Source organism: Hyperoodon ampullatus (assembly GCF_949752795.1).
Source record: "Hyperoodon ampullatus genome assembly, chromosome: 12".
NCBI lineage: Eukaryota > Metazoa > Chordata > Mammalia > Artiodactyla > Ziphiidae > Hyperoodon > Hyperoodon ampullatus.
In genome coordinates, this window is record NC_136925.1 from 47,485,874 (window position 1) to 47,506,089 (window position 20,216).

At 39.6% G+C, this 20,216-nt stretch overlaps 1 protein-coding gene across 1 annotated transcript in view; it reads left to right on the forward strand.

The window, feature by feature from the left end:
- The window catches only part of SLC35F1 (solute carrier family 35 member F1), a gene marked incomplete at both ends in the record, with an annotated part of 405,350 nt that overhangs the window by 302,388 nt on the left and 82,746 nt on the right, over window positions 1-20,216 (forward strand). Inside the window, one exon of the mRNA XM_079716472.1 lies at window positions 18,647-18,774. Within this exon, the coding sequence (XP_079572598.1) occupies window positions 18,647-18,774 (128 nt within the window). The remainder of the gene's footprint in view (window positions 1-18,646; window positions 18,775-20,216) is intronic.

Consider the following 20,216-nt stretch of genomic DNA (forward strand, 5'->3'; position numbering starts at 1 on the left):
GAAGTCAGATCTAAAAATAAACTGGATTTGGTGGATGTGGGCAATGATTACGCCAAATTTGGTCTTTGAATTAGATCCAAGTGAAGAGAGCAAAAACGGTTGATGAGGCTACTTGGGCAAATAACTTGAATTGTCTTCCAGGTTGACATTAAGAATGCTAATTTTAGCCTATGCCTCCTTACCTCTGATCTTGACTACTAATTGGAAATCTGAAGAGTTTTCTTTTATTCACTTTTAAGCTCCTACTATTTCTCTGTGTCCTAAGAAATCCACAGGCAAATGGAACACCATATTAAACGCTGTTATATAGCCCGTGATTTCTGGGACACATGCTGATCAATTTTGTTTCCTAAGAGTTCACTTCCCATCAGTAACTAACCCCAAGTTCTGGAAATGTATTGGTGGACTGATAGTCAATAGTACTAGTGTCGTTATCTTACATGTCATCTGCTGTGTCTCATAGAGAGACACCCTTCAGAGACACTATCCTTTTAATTCTCAGAGATTTACATTTAGTGGATGGACACAGATCCAAAAACAGAAACACTTTTCAAGCAAGACAATTAGTATGGGTCATTAGGGTTTGTATTTGTTGTGGATTTAAAAAAAATATTATATGGTAAAATTGACCTTTTCCTCAGGGGTATACATGTCTATGAATTTTAACTTGGATTATTAGGTTTTGTCAACATTGGCAGTGCACACAAGGTGACTCACTAGTGCCATAGTTGACACACAATAAATAAAGGAATAACATTTGGGGAAAGTTAAAATCACCCTAAAATGTAATACGTAAATGTAGTAGAAGATAATAAAAATAGAGGTCTTAGGTCCTATGGAATAGCTCTCTCTATGTATGTTTCAGGATTGGTTTGTAAAAGAAAGTCAATAAATATTTGTCAAGCAGACAATAATGTATGTAACAGAAAAAGAGTATAAAACAGAGACTTTGCTTTTCCTAAGTTTACTACTATTTCAGGACAGAAAAAAATACACACTTGCAACATTTTAAAAATATGAGGAAAAATATAAGTTCCCAAATCAATAGAACTATGCATAAGGACTATAAGAATTCAGAGGAAAAGTCAATGTGGGTCAAATTGGGGCTGTTTCTTTGAGAAGATAGGATTTGGGACAAGGCTCCATTTGTCCATAAGTAGCCCCTCCACTCCCTTGGGCTCTGACAGATTTAGAACAGATATCAGATTTATTCCTATAACAGGGGCGACCTTGTCAGTTGGTTCTAGTCACCAGCCAAGCAGGTAGCTGGCCCTGGAGCATAAATGCCTCGGAAAAATAAGCCAATTTATTTATTAGTTTAGATCAAGATCGCCAAAATATAATGGAATCAGTGACATGCAGCATTGAAGTCTCTGGGAAGCTTTTTAAAATGCAGATTCCTGGGTCCTTGCCCAGACCTGCTGAGTGAGGAGAATGTCTGAGGTAGAGCCCCAAAATTAGCAATTTTAAAAGCTCCCTAAGTAATTCTACTGTGTACTCAAGGTTAAGAGCCAGACTAGACAAAGCTGGGGGGAAAATGGCAAAAATCTGATTTCATCAAGAAGTAGACATTTGTATAATCTTATAAAAAACTAAATCACTGGCTCAGTGATTGTTTTCTTGCTTCCCAAATATTTTAACCTTGTTGAATGACTTATTCTAGGCTTATGTCTATGGCTAAGGCTGGTGACATACTCTGGAACCTCCCTTGCTCTGTGACCTGCCATACCTGATCGATATCTGTGGCTCCGAATATGTTTGCCACACAACACAGGAGGCTTTGCTTGGGATGGACATTAGATTATCTTTCCCCATCTTCTCCTTTCCTGGTTCTTGTTAGTCACGATTCATATCATGCCATCTCCTACAATTGGTCGGGTATTACTGCTCTCAGCTGGCTCTACCTTTATATATTTACCTACATGAATATAGTGCCACCAACCCTGAGAGGTGTGATTTCTCCATCAGCAGCTTTACAAAGCCTCAGTAGTTGGTACAGATGCTACATTGCACCAACAAAAGATTCCCTAAGAGGGATTTTGGGGTTCAAACATAGACAGACTTTGTCTGTAAAGGAAGCAGCAAGGGCAGGGAACATCTTGGCCATTAGTACAAGGGCAAGGCACTGCCACAACCACAGAACACAGGGAAATGAACAAGAGAAGTTCTTAGCTATTAAGAGCTTGTCAAGACCTCTGCTTGGAAGAGTTGCCAAGTGTTCTTCCTGACCTCCAAGACTGAAGTGAGCACATGGAAGAAATAGAATTCAAACTTCTGCATTCTCTGGCTGCTAAAGAGGATAATACCACCTGCAACTCAAGGACACTAAGGGGAATGTGACTGCATCAGTAACATGCTTTAAAGGGCTACAGACACATAGACACCACTGATAATCAGATGTTCCGGCCAGTGCTACTCCACCAGCTAAACTTTCTCTACACAATGGAACCTCTTCTCTTTATAACTTTCTTATTATGAAATATTTCAAACATATAGGAAAGTAGACAAAATAGTATAATGAACACCTATAAGCCAATGTATCAGCTTCAACAAATTTCAACTCATGGTCAGGCTTATCTTATCCTTAACCCTTACTACTTCCCCAATCTTGTATTATTTTAAATTAAATCTCAGCTATTATATCAGTTCATCTCTAAGTATTACAGTGTATATTTCTAAAAGATAAGAGCTTAAAAATAGCATAACCATGAATCCATAATCACATTTAAAATTAACAATAATTCCAAATATCCTGTCAGTGTTCAAATTTCCAGTGGTCTCATAGATATGTATTTTTTGCAGGTTGTTTGAGTCAGGATGCAAATAAGGTCTGCAAATTGCAAGTGGTTGATATTTTTCTTAAGTTCTTTTAACCCACAGATTTCTCTTCTGTCTTTCATTTTTTTTTAACATCTTTATTGGAGTATAATTGCTTTACAATGGTGTGTTAGTTTCTGCTTTATAACAAAGTGAATCAGTTATACATACACATATGTTCCCATATCTCTTCCCTCTTGCCTCTCCCTCCCTCCCACCCTCCCTATCTCACCCCTCTATGCGGTCACAAACCACCTAGCTGATCTCCCTGTGCTATGAGGCTGCTTCTCACTAGATATCTATTTTACGTTTGGTAGTGTATATATGTCCATGCCATTCTCTCACTTTGTCACAGCTTACCCTTCCCCCTCCCCATATCCTCAGGTCCGTGCTCTAGTAGGTCTGTGTCTTTATTCCCGTCTTACCCCTAGGTTCTTAATGACTTTTTTTTCTTACATTCCATGTATATGTATTAGCATACGGTATTTGTTTTTCTCCTTCTGACTTACTTAACTCTGTATGACAGACTCCAGTTCTATCCACCTCACAACAAGTAACTCAATTTCGTTTCTTTTTATGGCTGAATAATATTCCATTGTATATATGTGCCACATCTTCTTTATCCATTCATCTGTTGATGGACACTTAGGTTGCTTCCATGCCCTGGCTATTATAAATAGAGCTGCAATGAATATTTTGGTACATGACTCTTTTTGAATTCTGGTTTTCTCAGGGTATATGCCCAGTAGTGGGAATGCTGGGTCGTATGGTAGTTCTATTTGTAGTTTTTTAAGGAACCTCCATATGTTCTCCATAGTGGCTGTATCAATTTACATTCCCACCAACAGTGCAAGAAGTGCAAAGAAGAAGTAAAACTCTCACTGTTCACAGATGACATGATACTATACATAGAGAATCCTAAAGATGCTACCAGAAAACTGCTAGAATTAATCAATGAATTTGGTAAAGTAGCAGGATACAAAATTAATGCACAGAAATCTCTGGCATTCCTATACACTTTTCTATACACATTCCTATACACATTCCTGTGCTCTTACTTTTCTCCACACCCTCTCCACAATTTATTGTTTCTAGATTTTTTCATGATGGCCATTCTGACCAGTGTGAGATAATATCTCATTGTAGTTTTGATTTGCATTTCTCTAATGATTAGTGATGTTGAGCATTCTTTCATGTGTTTGTTGGCAATCTGTATATCTTCTTTGGAGAAATGTCTATTTAGGTCTTCTGCCCATTTTTGGATTGGGTTTTTTGTTTTTTTGATATTCAGGTACATGGGCTGCTTGTAAATTTTGGAGATTAATCCTTTGTCAGTTGCTTCATTTGCAAATATTTTCTCCCATTCTGAGGGTTGTCTTGTGGTCTCATTTATGGTTTCCTTTGCTGTGCAAAAGCGCTTGAGTTTCATTAGGTCCCATTTGTTTATTTTTGTTTTTATTTCCATTTCTCTAGGAGGTGGGTCAAAAAGCATCTTGCTGTGATTTATGTCATAGAGTGTTCTGCCTATGTTTTCCTCTAAGAGTTTGATAGTGTCTGGCCTTACATTTAAGTCTTTAATCCATTTTGAGTTTATTTTTGTGTATGGTGTTAGGGAGTGTTCTAATTTCATACTTTTCATGTACCTGACCAGTTTTCCCAGCACCAGTTTTTGAAGAGGCTGTCTTTTCTCCACTGTATATTCTTGCCTCCTTTATCAAAGATAAGGTGACCATATGTGTGTGGGTTTATCTCTGGACTTTCTATCCTGTTCCACTGATCTATATTTCTGTTTTTGTGCCAGTACCATACTGTCTTGACTACTGTAGCTTTGTAGTATAGTCTAAAGTCAGGGAGATTGATTCCTCCAGCTTCATTTTTCGTTCTCAAGATTGCTTTGGCTATTCGGGGTCTTTTGTGTTTCCATACAAATTGTGAAATTTTTTGTTCTAGTTCTGTGAAAAATGCCAGTGGTAGTTTGATGGGGATTGCATTAGCTCTGTAGATTGCTTTGGGTAGTAGAGTCATTTTCACAATGTTGATTCTTCCAATCCAAGAACATGGTATTTCTCTCCATCTATTTGTATCATCTTTAATTTCTTTCATCAGTGTCTTATCATTTTCTGCATACAGATCTTTTGTCTCCTTAGGTAGGTTTATTCCTAGATATTTTGTTCTTTTTGTTGCAATGGTAAATGGGAGTGTTTTCTTAATTTCACTTTCAGGTTTTTTATCATTAGTGTATAGGAATGCCAGAGATTTCTGTGCATTAATTTTGTATCCTGCTACTTTACCAAATTCATTGATTAATTCTAGCAGTTTTCTGGTAGCATCTTTAGGATTCTCTATGTATAGTATCATGTCATCTGTGAACAGTGACAGTTTTACTTCTTCTTTTCCAATTTGGATTCCTTTTATTTCTTTTTCTTCTCTGATTGCTGTGGCTAAAACTTCCAAAACTAAGTTGAATAATAGTGGTGAGTGTGGGCAACCTTGTCTTGTTCCTGATCTTAGTGGAAATGGTTTCAGTTTTTCACCATTGAGGATGATGTTGGCTGTGGGTTTGTCATATATGGCCTTTATTATGTTGAGGAAAGTTCCCTCTATGCCTACTTTCTGGAGAGTTTTTATCATAAATGGGTGTTGAATTTTGTCCAAAGCTTTCGCTGCCTAGATTGAGATGATCATATTGTTTTTCTCCTTCAATTTGTTAATATGGTGTATCACATTGATTGATTTGCATATATTGAAGAATGCTTGCATTCCTGGAATAAACCCCACTTGACCATGGTGTATGATCCTTTTAATGTGCTGTTGGATTCTGTTTACTAGTATTTTGTTGAGGATTTTTGCATCTATGTTCATCAGTGATATTGGCCTGTAGTTTTCTTTCTTTGTGACATCTTTGTCTGGTTTTGGTATTAGGGTGATGGTGGCCTTGTAGAATGAGTTTGGGGGTGTTCCTCCCTCTGCTATATTTTGGAAGAGTTTGAGAAGGCTAGGTGTTAGCTCTTCTCTAAATGTTTGATAGAATTCGCCTGTGAAGCCATCTGGTCCTGGGCTTTTGTTCGTTGGAAGATTTTTAATCACAGTTTCAGTTTCAGTGCTTGTGATTGGTCTATTCATATTTTCTATTTCTTCCTGATTCAGTCTTGGCACGTTGTGCATTTCTAAGAATTTGTCCATTTCTTCCAGGTTGTCCATTTTATTGGCATAGAGTTGCTTGTAGTAATCTCTCATGATCCATTGTATTTCTGCAGCGTCAGTTGTTACTTCTCCTTTTTCATTTCTAATTCTATTGATTTGAGTCTTCTCCCTTTTTTTCTTGATGAGTATGGCTAGTGGTTTATCAACTTTGTTTATCTTCTCAAAGAACCAGCTTTTAGTTTTATTGATCTTTGCTATCATTTCCTTCATTTCTTTTTCATTTATTTCTGATGTGATCTTTATGATTTCTTTCCTTCTGCTAACTTTGGGGGTTTTTTGTTCTTCTTTCTCTAACTGCTTTAGGTGCAAAGTTAGGTTGTTTATTTGAGATGTTTCCTGTTTCTTAGGGTAGGATTGTATTGCTATAAACTTCCTCTTAGAACTGCTTTTGCTGCATCCCATAGGTTTTGGGTCATCGTGTTTCCATTGTCATTTGTTTCTAGGTATTTTTTAATTTCCTCTTTGATTTCTTCAGTAATCACTTGATTATTAATTAGTGTATTGTTTAGCCTCCATGTGTTTGTATTTTTTACAGCTCTTTTCCTGTAATTGATATCTAGCCTCATAACGTTGTGGTCGATAAAGATACTTGATATGATTTCAATTTTCTTATGTTTACCAAGGCTTGATTTGTGACCGAAGATATGATCTATCCTGGAGAATGTTTCATGATCACTTGAGAAGAATGTGTGCTCTGTTGTTTTTGGATGGAATGTCCTATAAATATCAATTAAGTCCATCTTGTTGAATGTATCATTTAAAGCTTGTGTTTCCTTATTTATTTTCATTTTGGATGATCTGTCCATTGGTGAAAGTGGGATGGTAAAGTCCCCTACCATGATTGTGTTACTGTTGATTTCCCCTTTTATGGCTGTTAGTATTTGCCTTATGTATTGAGGTGCTCCTATGTTGGGTGCATAAATATTTACAATTGTTATATCTTCTTCCTGGATCCATCCCTTGATCATTATGTAGTGTCCTTTTTGTCTCTTGTAATAGTCTTTATTTTAAAGTCTATTTTGTCTGATATAAGAATTGCTACTCCAGCTTTCTTTTGATTCCCATTTGCATGGAATATCTTTTTCCATCCCCTCACTTTCAGTCTGTAGGTGTCCCTAGGTATGAAGTGGGTCTCTTGTAGACAGCATATATATGGGTCTTGTTTTTGTATCCATTCAGCCACTCTGTGTCCTTTGGTGGGAGCATTTAATGCATTTACATTTAAGGTAATTATCAATATGTATGTTCCTATTCCCATTTTCTTAATTGTTTTGGGTTTGTTATTGCAGGTCTTTTCCATCTCTTGTGTTTCCTGCCTAGAGAACTTCCTTAAGCATTTGTTGTAAAGCTGGTTTGGTGGTGCTGAACTCTCTCAGCTTTTGCTTGTCTGTAAAGGTTTTTTTGTGTTTTTTTTTGCGGTACGTGGGCCTCTCACTGTTGTGGCCTCTCCCGCTGCGGAGCACAGGCTCCGGACATGCAGGCTCAGTGGCCATGGCTCACAGGCCCAGCCGCTCCGCAGCATGTGGGTTCTTCCCGGACCAGGGCACAAACCCGTGTCCCCTGCATCGGCAGGCGGACTCTCAATCACTGCGCCACCAGGGAAGCCCTGTAAAGGTTTTAATTTCTGCATGAAATCTGAACGAGATCCTTGCTGGGTAGAGTAATCTTGGTTGTAGGTTTTTCTCCTTCATCACTTTAAATATGTCCTGCCACTGCCTTCTGGCTTGCAGAGTTTCTGCTGAAAGATCAGCTGTTAATCTTAGGGAGATTCCTTTGTGTGTTATTTGTTGTTTTTCCCTTGCTGCTTTTAATATGTTTTCTTTGTATTTAGTTTTTGATAGTTTGATTAATATGTGTCTTGGTGTGTTTCTCCTTGGATTTATCCTGTATGGGAATCTCTGTGCTTTCTGGACTTGATTAACTATTTCCTTTCCCATTTTAGGGAAGTTTTCAACTCTGATGTCTTCAAATATTTTCTCAGTCCCTTTCTTTTTCTCTTCTTCTTCTGGGACCCCTATAATTCGAATGTTGGTTCATTTAATGTTGTCCCAGAAGTCTCTGAGACTGTGCTCAGTTCTCTTCATTCTTTTTTCTTTATTCTGCTCTGCAATAGTTATTTCCACTATTTTATCTTCCAGGTCACTTATCCTTTCTTCTGTCTCAGTTATTCTGCTATTGATCCCTTCTAGAGAATTTTTAATTTCTTTTATTGTGTAGTTCTTCATTGTTTGTTTGCTCTTTAGTTCTTCTAGGTCCTTGTTAAACGTTTCATGTATTTTCTCCATTCTATTTCCAAGATTTTGGATCAACTTTACTATCATTATTCTGAATTCTTTTTCAGGTAGACTGCCTATTTCCTCTTCATTTGTTACGTCTGGTGGGTTTTTACCTTGCTCCTTCATCTGCTGTGTGTTTTTCTGTCTTCTCTTTTTGCTTAACTTACTGTGTTTGGGGTCTCCTTTTTGCAGGCTGCAGGTTCGTAGTTCCCGTTGTTTTTGGTGTCTGTCCCCCGTGGCTAAGGTTGGTTCAGTGGGTTGTGTAGGCTTCCTGGTAGAGGGGACTAGTGCCTGTGTTCTGGTGGATGAGGCTGGATCTTGTCTTTCTGGTGGGCAGGTCCACGTCTGGTGGTGTGTTTTGGGGTGTCTGTGGCCTTATTATGATTTTAGGCAGCCTCTCTGCTAATGGATGGGGCTGTGTTCCTGTCTTGCTAGTTGTTTGGCATAGGGTGTGTAGCATTGTCACTTGCCGGTCGTTGAGTGAAGCTGGGTGCTGGTGTTGAGATGGAGATCTCTGGAAGATTTTCGCTGTTTGATATTATATGGAGGTGGGAGGTCTCTTGTGGACCAGTGTCCTGAAGTTGGCTCTCCCACCTCAGAGGCACAGCACTGACTCCTGGCTGCAGCACCAAGAGCCTTTCATCCACACGGCTCAGAATAAAAGGGAGGAAAAAAGAAAGAAAGAAAGAAAGAAAGAGAGAGAGAGAGAGAGAGAGAGAGAGAGGGAGGGAGGGAGGGAGGGAGGGAGGGAAGAGGAAAGAAAGAAAGAAAGAAAGAAAGAAGATAAAATAAAATAAAGTAAAATAAAATAATGTTATTAAAATAAAAAATAACCCCGAGGACACATGGTGAAAGCAAAGCTATACAGAGAAAATCACACACAGAAGCATACACATACACACTCACATAAAGAGAAAAAGGGGAAAAAATAATATATCTTTGCCCCCAAAGTCCACCTCCTCAATTTGGGATGATTTGTTGTCTATTGAGGTATTCCACAGATGCAGGGTACATCAAGTTGATTGTGGAGCTTTAATCCACTGCTTCTGAGGCTGCTGGGAGAGATTTCCCTTTCTCTTCTTTGTTCGCGCAGCTCCTGGGTTTCAGCTTTGGATTTGGCCCCGCCTCTGCGTGTAGGTCACCTGAGGTCGTCTGTTCCCGCCCAGACAGGACTGGGTTAAAGTAGCAGCTAATTTGGGGGCTCTGGCTCACTCAGGCCGGGGGGAGGGAGGGATACGGATGCGGGGCGAGGCTGCGGCAGCAGAGGCTGGCATGACGTTGTACCAGCCTGAGGCGCGCAGTGCGCTCTCCCGGGGAAGCCGTCCCTGGATCCCGGGACCTTGGCAGTGGCAGGCTGCACAGGCTCCCGGGAGGGGAGGTGTGGATAGTGACCTGTGCTGCACACAGGCTTCCTAGTGGTGGCAGCAGCAGCCTTAGCGTCTCATGCCCGTCTCTGCGGTCCGCGCTGATCGCCACAGCTCGTGCCCATCTCCGGAGCTGTTTAAGGGGTACTCTGAATCCCCTCTCCTCACGCACCCCAAAACAGTGGTCTCTTGCCTCTTCGGCAGCTCCAGACGTTTTCCCGGACTCCCTCCCAGCTAGCGCTCCCAGCCCCCGCCGGCCCCGGCGGGTGAGCAGATAAGCCTCTCGGGCTGGTGAGTGCCGGTCAGCACCGATCCCCTGTGCGAGAGTCTCTCCGCTTTGCCCTCTGCACCCCTGTTGCGCTCTCCTCCGCGGCTCCGAAGCATCCCCCATCCGCCCCCCGCAGTCTCCACCTGCGAAGAGGCTCCTAGTGTGTGGAAACCTTTCCTCCTTCACAGCTCCCTCCCACTGGTGCAGGTCCCATCCCTATTCTTTTGTCTCTGTTTTTTCTTTTGCCCTACCCAGGTATGTGGGGAGTTTCTTGCCTTTTGGGAGGTCTGAGGTCTTCTGCCAGCGTTCAGTAGGTGTTCTGTAGGAGTTGTTCCACATGTAGATGTATTTCTGATGTATTTGTGGGGAGGAAGGTGATCTCCACGTCTTAGTCCTCCGCCATCTTGAAGCTCCCTTCTTTCATTTTTATTGCAATTTCTTTGTTGAAGAATCTGTCAGGTGGTCCATACAATCACTGCTTCTCAACCTGTAATGCATAGGAATAACCTGGGCACTTGATCAAATGCTGGTTTGGAATCAGTAGTCTGGGGTTGGCCTGAGATTCTGCATTTCTGACAAATTCTCAGTTGCTGCAGTCACTGCCATTCAACAGGCCAAACTGAGCAGCTGGACTACAGTATATCCCACAATCTGGATTTTTGCTGATTGAATCTTTCTAGAGTAATTCAATACATACTTTTGTGACCTCTGTATTTCTTAAATTGGTGTAGTTAAGTCCTAAAACTTGATCAGATTTGGTGTCTTTCTTTTTTTTTCCCATACGTAGTGTTTTGTTCATCCATCAGGAAGCCCATAAAACATAATGCTTGGTTGCCTCTTTCTTTGAAATGCTAGTAGCTTGACCTTCTAGGCCTATATTCATTAGAGGGTACAAAATGAGGGTATTCTAATTCTCTCATTTCTTCTTTATTAGCTAGAATATCACCATAAAGACCAATCTCCCCTCATCTGCAATTTAGTTACCTAGTGGTATAGTTCATATGAGAATCCCAGGGGGGAAAACTTGATTCTTGTCCTTTTTTTTACCAATTTTCAAAATATTGAGTTGGTTTACTAATATCCAAGAGTGACCAATTAGTTTTTTTAATTTGGTTGTGATTGTTTTTATTGCTGTTGCTTTTAGATTCTTTATGAACTCATGGATTTAAACATATCTGATGCATTTCAATCCATTTTAGTGTTATTTTTATACAAAAGACACTTCAAGTTGGCCTCTGAGTCCTTTTAACACAACCCAAGTAGTTTCTTTATTGTTTCCTTGCTCTTTTGTATAACAAAATGTTCCAGGTTTAACTTGTATTACATTTCCTGATCCAGAACTGCAATCAATCATTTCTCCAAGATTATCTTTTTTGTGTGTGAAAAATTTTAAGATGATATTTTAAGGTGATAATCTGTGTGCTATGGTGCTCATTACCACTAGGTTAGTAAAGTGGAAACTTTTTAACTGCATGAATAGATTCTTCAGTATTTTCAGATGGAAATATGTTTTAGAATATATGTGTGTGTATTCTAGAAATACACATTGCATACTATTATTGCATTGCTCAGAAAATGCTGCCTTGTTTCTACTGAACTTAATTTCAGAAAGATTTGATAAAAAGATAAAAATATTTCTGATTTGTTTTATTAAATGTACCATGTAAACAAAAAGCATCATTCTTAGAGTAGTGAATGCTTTGCAGTAAAAAGTCAGGACAGACCTTGGACAGATTACTTAAAATTCTTCAAAACCGGATTTCATGATCTGAAAAACAGTTTCTTCATAAGGCTGTTAATAGCAAAGCTATCAAATATTTACTGGAAGCCAGAGATGTTACATACATTTTCTCATGTATTTGGTATAGCAACATTTTCAAGTAAGTAGTGTTTACCCCCTTTTGTAAAGGAGTAAACTTTCCCAAGGTGACACAGCCAGTTAAGTGGCACAGTCAGTACTTTAACAGAGGTCTCTCTGATGCCACGCTTTTAACCTAGAGTATAGGGTGGCAGTTAAATAAGAAAGTAAATATATGTTGCCTCTGGCCTTGTCCTGACAAATGGTGTTCAATGAAAAATAAATGTCAGGTAACAGAAGTGGCCTTGGTAGATCTGTACTTGACATTTGGTGTGGGAGATGGGAGCGTGAACAGGGGAGAGGAGGCCAGCCAGCTTTCTGCTTAGCCAGGCTTCTGGCCCGTTGACGCTCCTCTTGCTAATTTCCCATGTTGGGTCTAACCTATGTGTCCACCATGACAGATGCTCTCATGTCAAAGCTCAAGGTCAGCCCTCAAAAGTTCAGGCTAGCATCTTCTGTCATGTTGTCTTTTGAATATGCTCAGCAGGTGGCAGGGGTCCGGAGGCAAGCCTGCTCTGGCCTCTTCCCCTTACATCATGTGTCATTAGCTACTACACAGCTCTTTGTTCAAAACAAAATTCACAAAACTGACAGATTCATCTGCTAACGTCGGGGGGGGCATCAGAGCCAATTACAGGAAGCCTTCAAAAGGCAAATAGGGTCACTTTTCACAAAATGGAATGAAGAAAAGGAAAACAGTCATGTCATTAAAAAGGACAAATACGTTTTCCTCTCAGCCGGCTCGCCACAGGAAAGTAGAGAGATTTATATGAGTCCATCATTTCGTTATGACTGCTTTGAATAATTTCAAATCAAAGCATCCACCCCACACACAGCCAACCTATCATTAACCATTTTGAGCTAGTGAACAGTATTTCCAACGGTAAGTGATATCTCTATAATGACGGAAAATTTAGGTTTAAAGTGTGAAGTTTTTATATTCTTTCAAGACCACAAATCATCACATACATTGTTTAAAATCACCTGGAAAGGACACCAGTTGTTTGTTTTCATTTGAATTCAGACCTCGAGGGTTCTGGGGCCTGGTTTTGCTGAGATGCACCAAACAAGTACTTGAGTTCTTGAGCAAGAGAGGGACAAATTTAGTTGTGTTTGAGGAAAACCAGATGCAAAGGTTTAGGGGCACAGTCCCAACACTACCCTTACCTCATAACACTGTGAGAGTTTAAACCAAATGGGAAAGTTCAGAGTCCACACAAGACCACCCTCTCTCCTGATGCCAATTGCAAGTTCAGGGTTGGGGGAGGATCCCCCAAACCATTGTCAGTTTCAGAAATTTACTAAGCCTCACAGAACTCACTGAAAGCTATTATATTCATGGTTTGAGTTATTACAGGGAAAGGATACAGATTAGAATCAACCAAGGGAATAAGCCCATATGCAGAGTCCTAAAGAAGTACCAAGTCCAGGGTTTCCATTGTCCTTTCCCAATGGAGACAAGACATGTTACTTTCCCAGCACAAGTGTGTGACAATATGGACAAAATATTGCCAATCAGGGAAACTTGCTAGAGCCTCTGTGTTCAGGTTTTTACTGAAGCTCCATTATGTAAGCCTGATTGATTCTCTAGTCTCTGGGCGTGACCCAAAGCCTTCACCCCAAACCACATTGTTGGTCTTTCTGACATGGCCATCCTCAGCCCTGAATCATAATGTTACCCCAGGACAAATGGCAGACCTCTTTGGGGGCAAGGTTAAATTCTTTACTGCACGTCTACAGTATGTCGGAAGTTTGGCATGAGGAAAGACCAGCTGTGATTAAAGTCAAGATAATGATAAGAGCTCCTTTCGAGGTACCATGTTAAGCATTTTATAAATATCTCAGTTAATCCTGACCAACACTCAGGGAGGCAGGTCCACCTAGTAATTCTGTTGTATAGGTGAGGAAAATTGAGATTTAGAGAGACTAAATTGTGCAACAATATCATACACCCACTGCCCGGAAGAGGCTGGGTTCGAGCCCATTGCTGAATGGCTCTAGTGCCCTCCCTATGTTGCCCTGCCAAAGGGAAGGCATGGCTGCCACATCCACAACTCTGCAGGGCACCATTCTTGTCTTCTCTGAGAAGGCTGTCTCCTGGAGCCAGAAAAGAAAAGCCAGCCTCGCTGACTCACTATCTAAATCAAAAGGGAAAAACTCTTGGCGAGACTTCTCAGAGCAAGAATCTGCGCATATAGATAACCTCAAAAGAGCTAACAAGGTTAAAATGGGCCCCAAGGGCTGGTTGCTCAACAAAAAGCATAAACTGGACAGGAGTTTGGAGTAGGAAGATGTGCTCCATTTTAATCAGTTAAATTTTGGTTGTTGGATGACATATCAGTACAAAGAAATGTGTCTATCACAGCTAGAAATATGGGACAATAGTACTGGTTTGTGTTTGATCATGCAACAACATAACATCTTTAAGATTTCAGTGATCAATAGTGACAGTGTTTAACATGCAAGCGGGTGTATTCTTTTTTTTTTTTTTTTTTTTTTTACCGTACGCGGGCCTCTCACTGCTGTGGCCTCTCCCGTTGCGGAGCACAGGCTCCGGACGCACAGGCTCAGCGGCCATGGCTCACGGGCCCAGCCGCTCCGCGGCATGTGGGATCTTCCCAGACAGGGACACGAACCCGTGTCCCCTGCATCGGCAGGCAGACTCTCAACCACTGCGCCACCAGGGAAGCCCTATTTGTCCTTTTTATATTTCATCCTTACCCTCAGATTCACATTATGAGGTGCAATTGATTGCAATTCTTTTTGTGAACCATTTGCATTTTCATTTCCGTATTATTAGCACATTTATTTTGTTCACTTTTCTGACAAAAGAATTGTTTTGAATTCTACATCCTAATACTAAATTTCACCTTTTAAAGGTGAGTGATTAAAACTTCCATCTTCAGTCATTCCTTTTTTCAAATTCACTGATGAATATTTAACCTCTTCTCTGGAGTTCTGGTAAAGGAAGATGGCATTATGGCTTCAAGTTGTGAGCCGAGGAGGCGTCCATTCAAGCAAGGGTCTTGCCCCCTTTGCAGGGGCTTCACTCTTGCTGCAGACCCTCCGTGCAAATGCATGCTGAGTTCTGTCCTTGCAGAAAAACACCATGAAGGATCACACCACCCACGAGAGCCCTTAATGAAAATGCAGTCCTGAGAATAATGCAGCTCCTTGTTCCCTTTGCTGAATTCACCTCTGGTGCTGTCTCGCAATCCTTTTATTCTCTACTCAGACCACCACTGGGGGTGAACAAGAGTCCTATCTATGAATCAAGGCTCTTCAGGTTTCCAGTCGCTGCCATGAATGTGGACCATGTTTCAGTCTTTGCACAAGTGTTTCCGCTTCCTTCATTCAACATTCACTGACCACTGCCACGCTCGCCCCACCCCATGTGTGACCATTGTTATTATGCCCGAGGCTTCAACTAGTAATACAGCATATAACAGTAATTCTTATCATTAGACTTTGTTAAGCCATAAATTTGATTGAAAGCCTTATTTTACATTTCAAAAGGGAAACTGTCATGCACTTAGATCAGGCAGGGAGACATCAACTTTTGATACTGAAGTGAGTGAGGGTGATGGGACACATGCTCATCCCTAAGCTGATTCAGGAGTGGACACATGACTGCGCGGCTGGGCATCGGCAACACTAGGGGACGCTGTGCACGTCGGCTTCAATGTGCCAGGCGCCCCCTGGAGTCTGGCAGAGGGACACCCTGCAGGTGAGTTGGGACAAGCAGGTCTCCTTTAATGAGAAATGAATGACTCCTGAGGACAGTGCCATAATTACAAACCAATAAGGTAAAATAGTGCAGTACCAGTGAGTATGAAGCCTAGTGCCAGATTGTCATGAATTCAAATCCTGGCTCATCTTTGCGAACTTTTGGGCAAGTTACTTAACTCCTCCAGGCCCCAGTTTTGTCATCTGTAAATAAGGTTAAAAGAAATACCTTCCATACAGGGATATTATAAGGATTAAGTAAATTAATATTTGTAAAGCACATAGACACTGCCTGGTACATAGTAGCATATAAGTATTTGTTACAAAAATGAAAAAAACACATTGATTGGTCGTTCTGTTGATGCTTAGTAAAATGAGATATGAGTCACATGATCAAGACTGTCAATAATTTCCCTCTCTGTTCTCAATTATTGCGATAGTTATTGTTGCTGGAACGCTATGTTACTTTCAATTAGGGTTACTTTCTTTAATTATGTTTTACACATTTGTGAATACTTGCATACTCCACAGTTCTTTAAAAAGAGAATGAAAACAAAATTAAACTCTAAACCAATTATAGAGATACATATGTACAAAGATGTTCTTTAAAGAAAAATTGGAAACAACTTAAATGTCAGTGGGAGATGAGATAAATTGTGGCATATTTATAAAATGTGATTATATATCATTTAAAGTATATTACATTTATTCTCTACATTAAAAAATAGGGATCTATTTCTAGAACAATGTTTAAAGAACACTAGAAGAATAACAGGTACAGAATATACAATAAACTTTCATTTAAATACATACATATGTAGAAAACGTATAACAAAGACATGAACATGAATGGTACATAACAATATCAAGATGGTGATTTGAGGAAGGAGGGAAGGGAATGGAATCTGGCAGTGGCAGAAAGGGGGCTTCAATTTCATCTGTAACATTTCCTTTCTCAGAAAAAAATCTGAAGCAAACATGGCAAATTTTTAACATTAATCAAATCAGGTTGGAGATTACCTTATCACATTATTCTCTATGCTTTTTATTTATATTTGAACATGTTGATAGTAAGAATAATAACAACAAATTTAAATGCCAAATTATAATTCTAAAATTTCCACCCATAGATTTTATTACTCCTCTTAGTTAATTTTTTTTTTAATTCTTTTGCTTCAAAACGTTAACGTACCACCAGTTGTGCTGGTGCTTTTATGGATGGCCCAGTTTCATGAGGTTTAGAAAGCACTTTGACACAAGGGCTCTAAAGAATATATCTTCACTATTCTAGAATTTTAATGGCCTATTGTACATCAGTGTTAATGAGAGTCATGTAGATAAATCCCTAAGCAGGCCTTTTAAAGGTTGCATTTTTTGCTCAGCCAAAAAAAAAAAAAAAAAAAGAGCTTTCTTGCCTTCCTGGATAATTTTGCTAAGCAAGTGTGTTGTACGTTTGCAGGTGCTCAAGTGAAACAATATGGGAGCATTTGTTTAGAGTGTTTTGCTTGCAAACTTCTTCAGCAGAACAAACAGCAAGACAACAAATCATTCCTTTGAATCTGTGTAACTTTGAATATGTATTGATTGGCGGAACAAACAGCGCCATGATCCAGATTTTCAATGTCACATATTGAAATGTGGCTGGTGTGCTCCGAGTTTAGCAATTCTCTGTTCATCATGTAAATTAACTGGGACAGTGACTTGTGACCTTAGAATTTCAGCTTTGCGGTTCAATGTGCCATTGACCTTTTTATGTCCTATGTATAGAGTATTATGTGTAAAACGGTCACCAAATGAATTTATGTCAGATGTTCTAACTCGAAAGCAATTTTCATTGTCTGGTGCAAGAATGTTTATAGTAGATATATTTTAAATATTTCAATTTCAATGTTATTTAACATTGCTGAGGTTATTAAACACAAAATGTGTTCATAGATTCTGTATTACTTATTGACTACTCACCATGCACTGTTGGGCCCTAGAGATAAAGTGATGACCAAGACAGTGCCACTCTCTTCAAATTGTTAATAATCTAATGAGTAACAGAGTCAAGAAAACTGGCCATTATAATACAGGGAGATAAGTACTGTATCTGTGGAATAAGAAAGGGTGTTAAAGGAGCCAATAGCACGGAAACCCAACCGATTCTGAGAAGATCAAAGTTAGAGATCAAGGAAGGCTTCCTGGTGGTAGAGTCTATGCTGCTCCTTCATTTGAAGGCTGGGGGAAGAATAGTCCATGCAGGGGAATCAGCACATCGAAGAGCAAGAGAAAACATACTTTGGGCCAAATGTTTGGATTGTTTCTTTGGTATCAAGCGTCACCTTTCACTCAGGGTTTCTGCATGTTCCACATCCTCTAAGGATACCTCACAGGTTGGCCCCAGAAAGCTGTTATTATTAATAATAATCATGTTCCCCCACTTTGAGAAAAGGTACATTTCAGACCTGAAATATGTAAAAATAAGGATGAAGAACTAAGCAGTTCAAAGTCTGTTCTGAGGCCACCAGCGTAAGAGGCAAGATGGTGAAGTTTGCAGTCATCGGCAGCATTAAGACCAAGGCCTGTGGCACTCTTCCTCATCCATGAGTGACCCCCAACTTCCTCTCTCTTCCCATCACCCACACACCACCTGCGTCTAAGGTTCAGAGGCGAGCAGCCCTCAGGGTGGCACCCTGCAGCCTTACTGCAGATCTGCGGCTAAGCACAGGCTTTTCTCCATTTGACTACCCTCTTTCCATTTTTGTCTATTTTACCACAATCCTGAAGTTCAGGATGAGTTGGATTTCACGTGTTTATACAGCCTTTCTGAACACCTTTCCTTTTATTTTTACTTGACAAAATTTTTTGTTCAAATGTTTGTGAGAAAATGTTTTGCATAGTGAACTAAAAACCTGTCCAGTCTTGTTCTGGGATAGGAACTAATTTGAAGGGCTGAAATCTACCGTGAAGTCTAGTAAACTAAGCACAAGCATGTCATTCTTGGACATATTGATTCATTTGTTTAATTAAACGTTTGATAAGGTACGGTAAAAAATATAGTACTGTAATATATATTTTAGAATCCTTCTAAATATACAGTTTCTCAACATGTTCAGAGCTTAATCCATTTCTTCTTAACTTTGTAACGCAGGAGAAGAAAACCTCCTGGCAATTTTACGACGAAGATGGTGGAAATATATGATCCTGGGACTGATAGACTTGGAAGCAAACTATCTGGTGGTCAAGGCTTACCAGTACACGACTCTGACCAGTATCCAGGTACCAAGGCTCTCTTCCCTTCTCATCTTCCTCATTTTCCAGATGTAGTTTACTTTCAGTTTAGTCACTTGGGAGTTCTGATTACTAGTTTGTAAGTTTTGCAACAAGAGGGAAATCGGTTATATAAAACTTAACTGGAACTTTATTTCTGTGTTCCTTTAATTTTTCTTAATTCACATGTAATTGTACATCTCTTCTTTGTTTTTAGTATACCACAAGAACCATTGACAATGTAGGAAAATAATTTGTAGCTAAGAATACTAATCTTACATCAGCAGAAGAATTATTAATAAACATAAAAATAAATCTATTTTAATCACAACTTATAACGTTTTAGAATATGCAATGGACTTTGATTAAGTAATCAAAGTGCTTAATAATCTTTTCTTTTAGCTTTCTTTAATGTGTAGATTTTGTAAGCTGAAGAGACAGAATTTTTTCTAAAGGGACAAGATTTAAATTTCTACAATGTGTTAGGTATGAAGATAGCCACTGCATCCTTCCTTCCTCCCTCCCTCTCTCTCCTTTTCTTTTATATAATTATGTGTATACACGCACATGCACACACACACATCATTGCAAATTTAACTTAGATTTTCACGATTTTTACCAGACACCACTTATATTCCTCATTAAACCATAAATAATAATCTTGACTATTTTTGTTTCACCCTTATTCTCTTTTTATGACAATATTATGAATTTTATAGTCATTCCAAGGCTCCAGGATGAAAACAAAATATTGTTCACGTGTCAGATTTTGCTTAGATTTGATACCTCAACAACATTGCTGCGATTCCAATAATTTGTTTAGAAACAATAACAAAAATGAAGAAACAAACAAACAAACCACTTGAATAAATTTAAATTATATAGATTGAATGGGAATCTATCTAAATCAGAATTAGATAGGGTTTACATGCTTCCTCCTACATACCCAATAAGGGACAGAAAGGATGCTTCCCTACAACCACTGAAGAAAAGTCCAGAGCTCTATTTGATTGGACCACACTGATGGCAGGGGAACAGTGTGAGCTAACTGACCTAGACCTGGACTCTCTGAACCAATACAGGGTGAGATTTCTCTGGTTTGTTTAGACAATGTTTCTCAGTAGGAGTACCACTGGCATTTTGGGTAGGACAATTTTTCATGATGTGAGTCGTTTTCCTACTTTATAGGTCATTTAAGATTTCTGGTCCCTACCCATCAAATGCCCATAGCATCTTTCAGCCTTTGTAACAACTAAAAGTGTCCTCATGGATTGCCAGATGCCCTCTAGCAGGTACCATCTCTAGTTGAGAATCACTGGCTCACCAATCAGCACTCACTCCTGGAGTCACGGCAGGATCAATCTCACCCAATCACATATCTGTCACCCATTAAGGGAGAGATGAGGTGGATGGATGCTGGGAGAACAACCACAGTCCTCCAAACTCAGCCT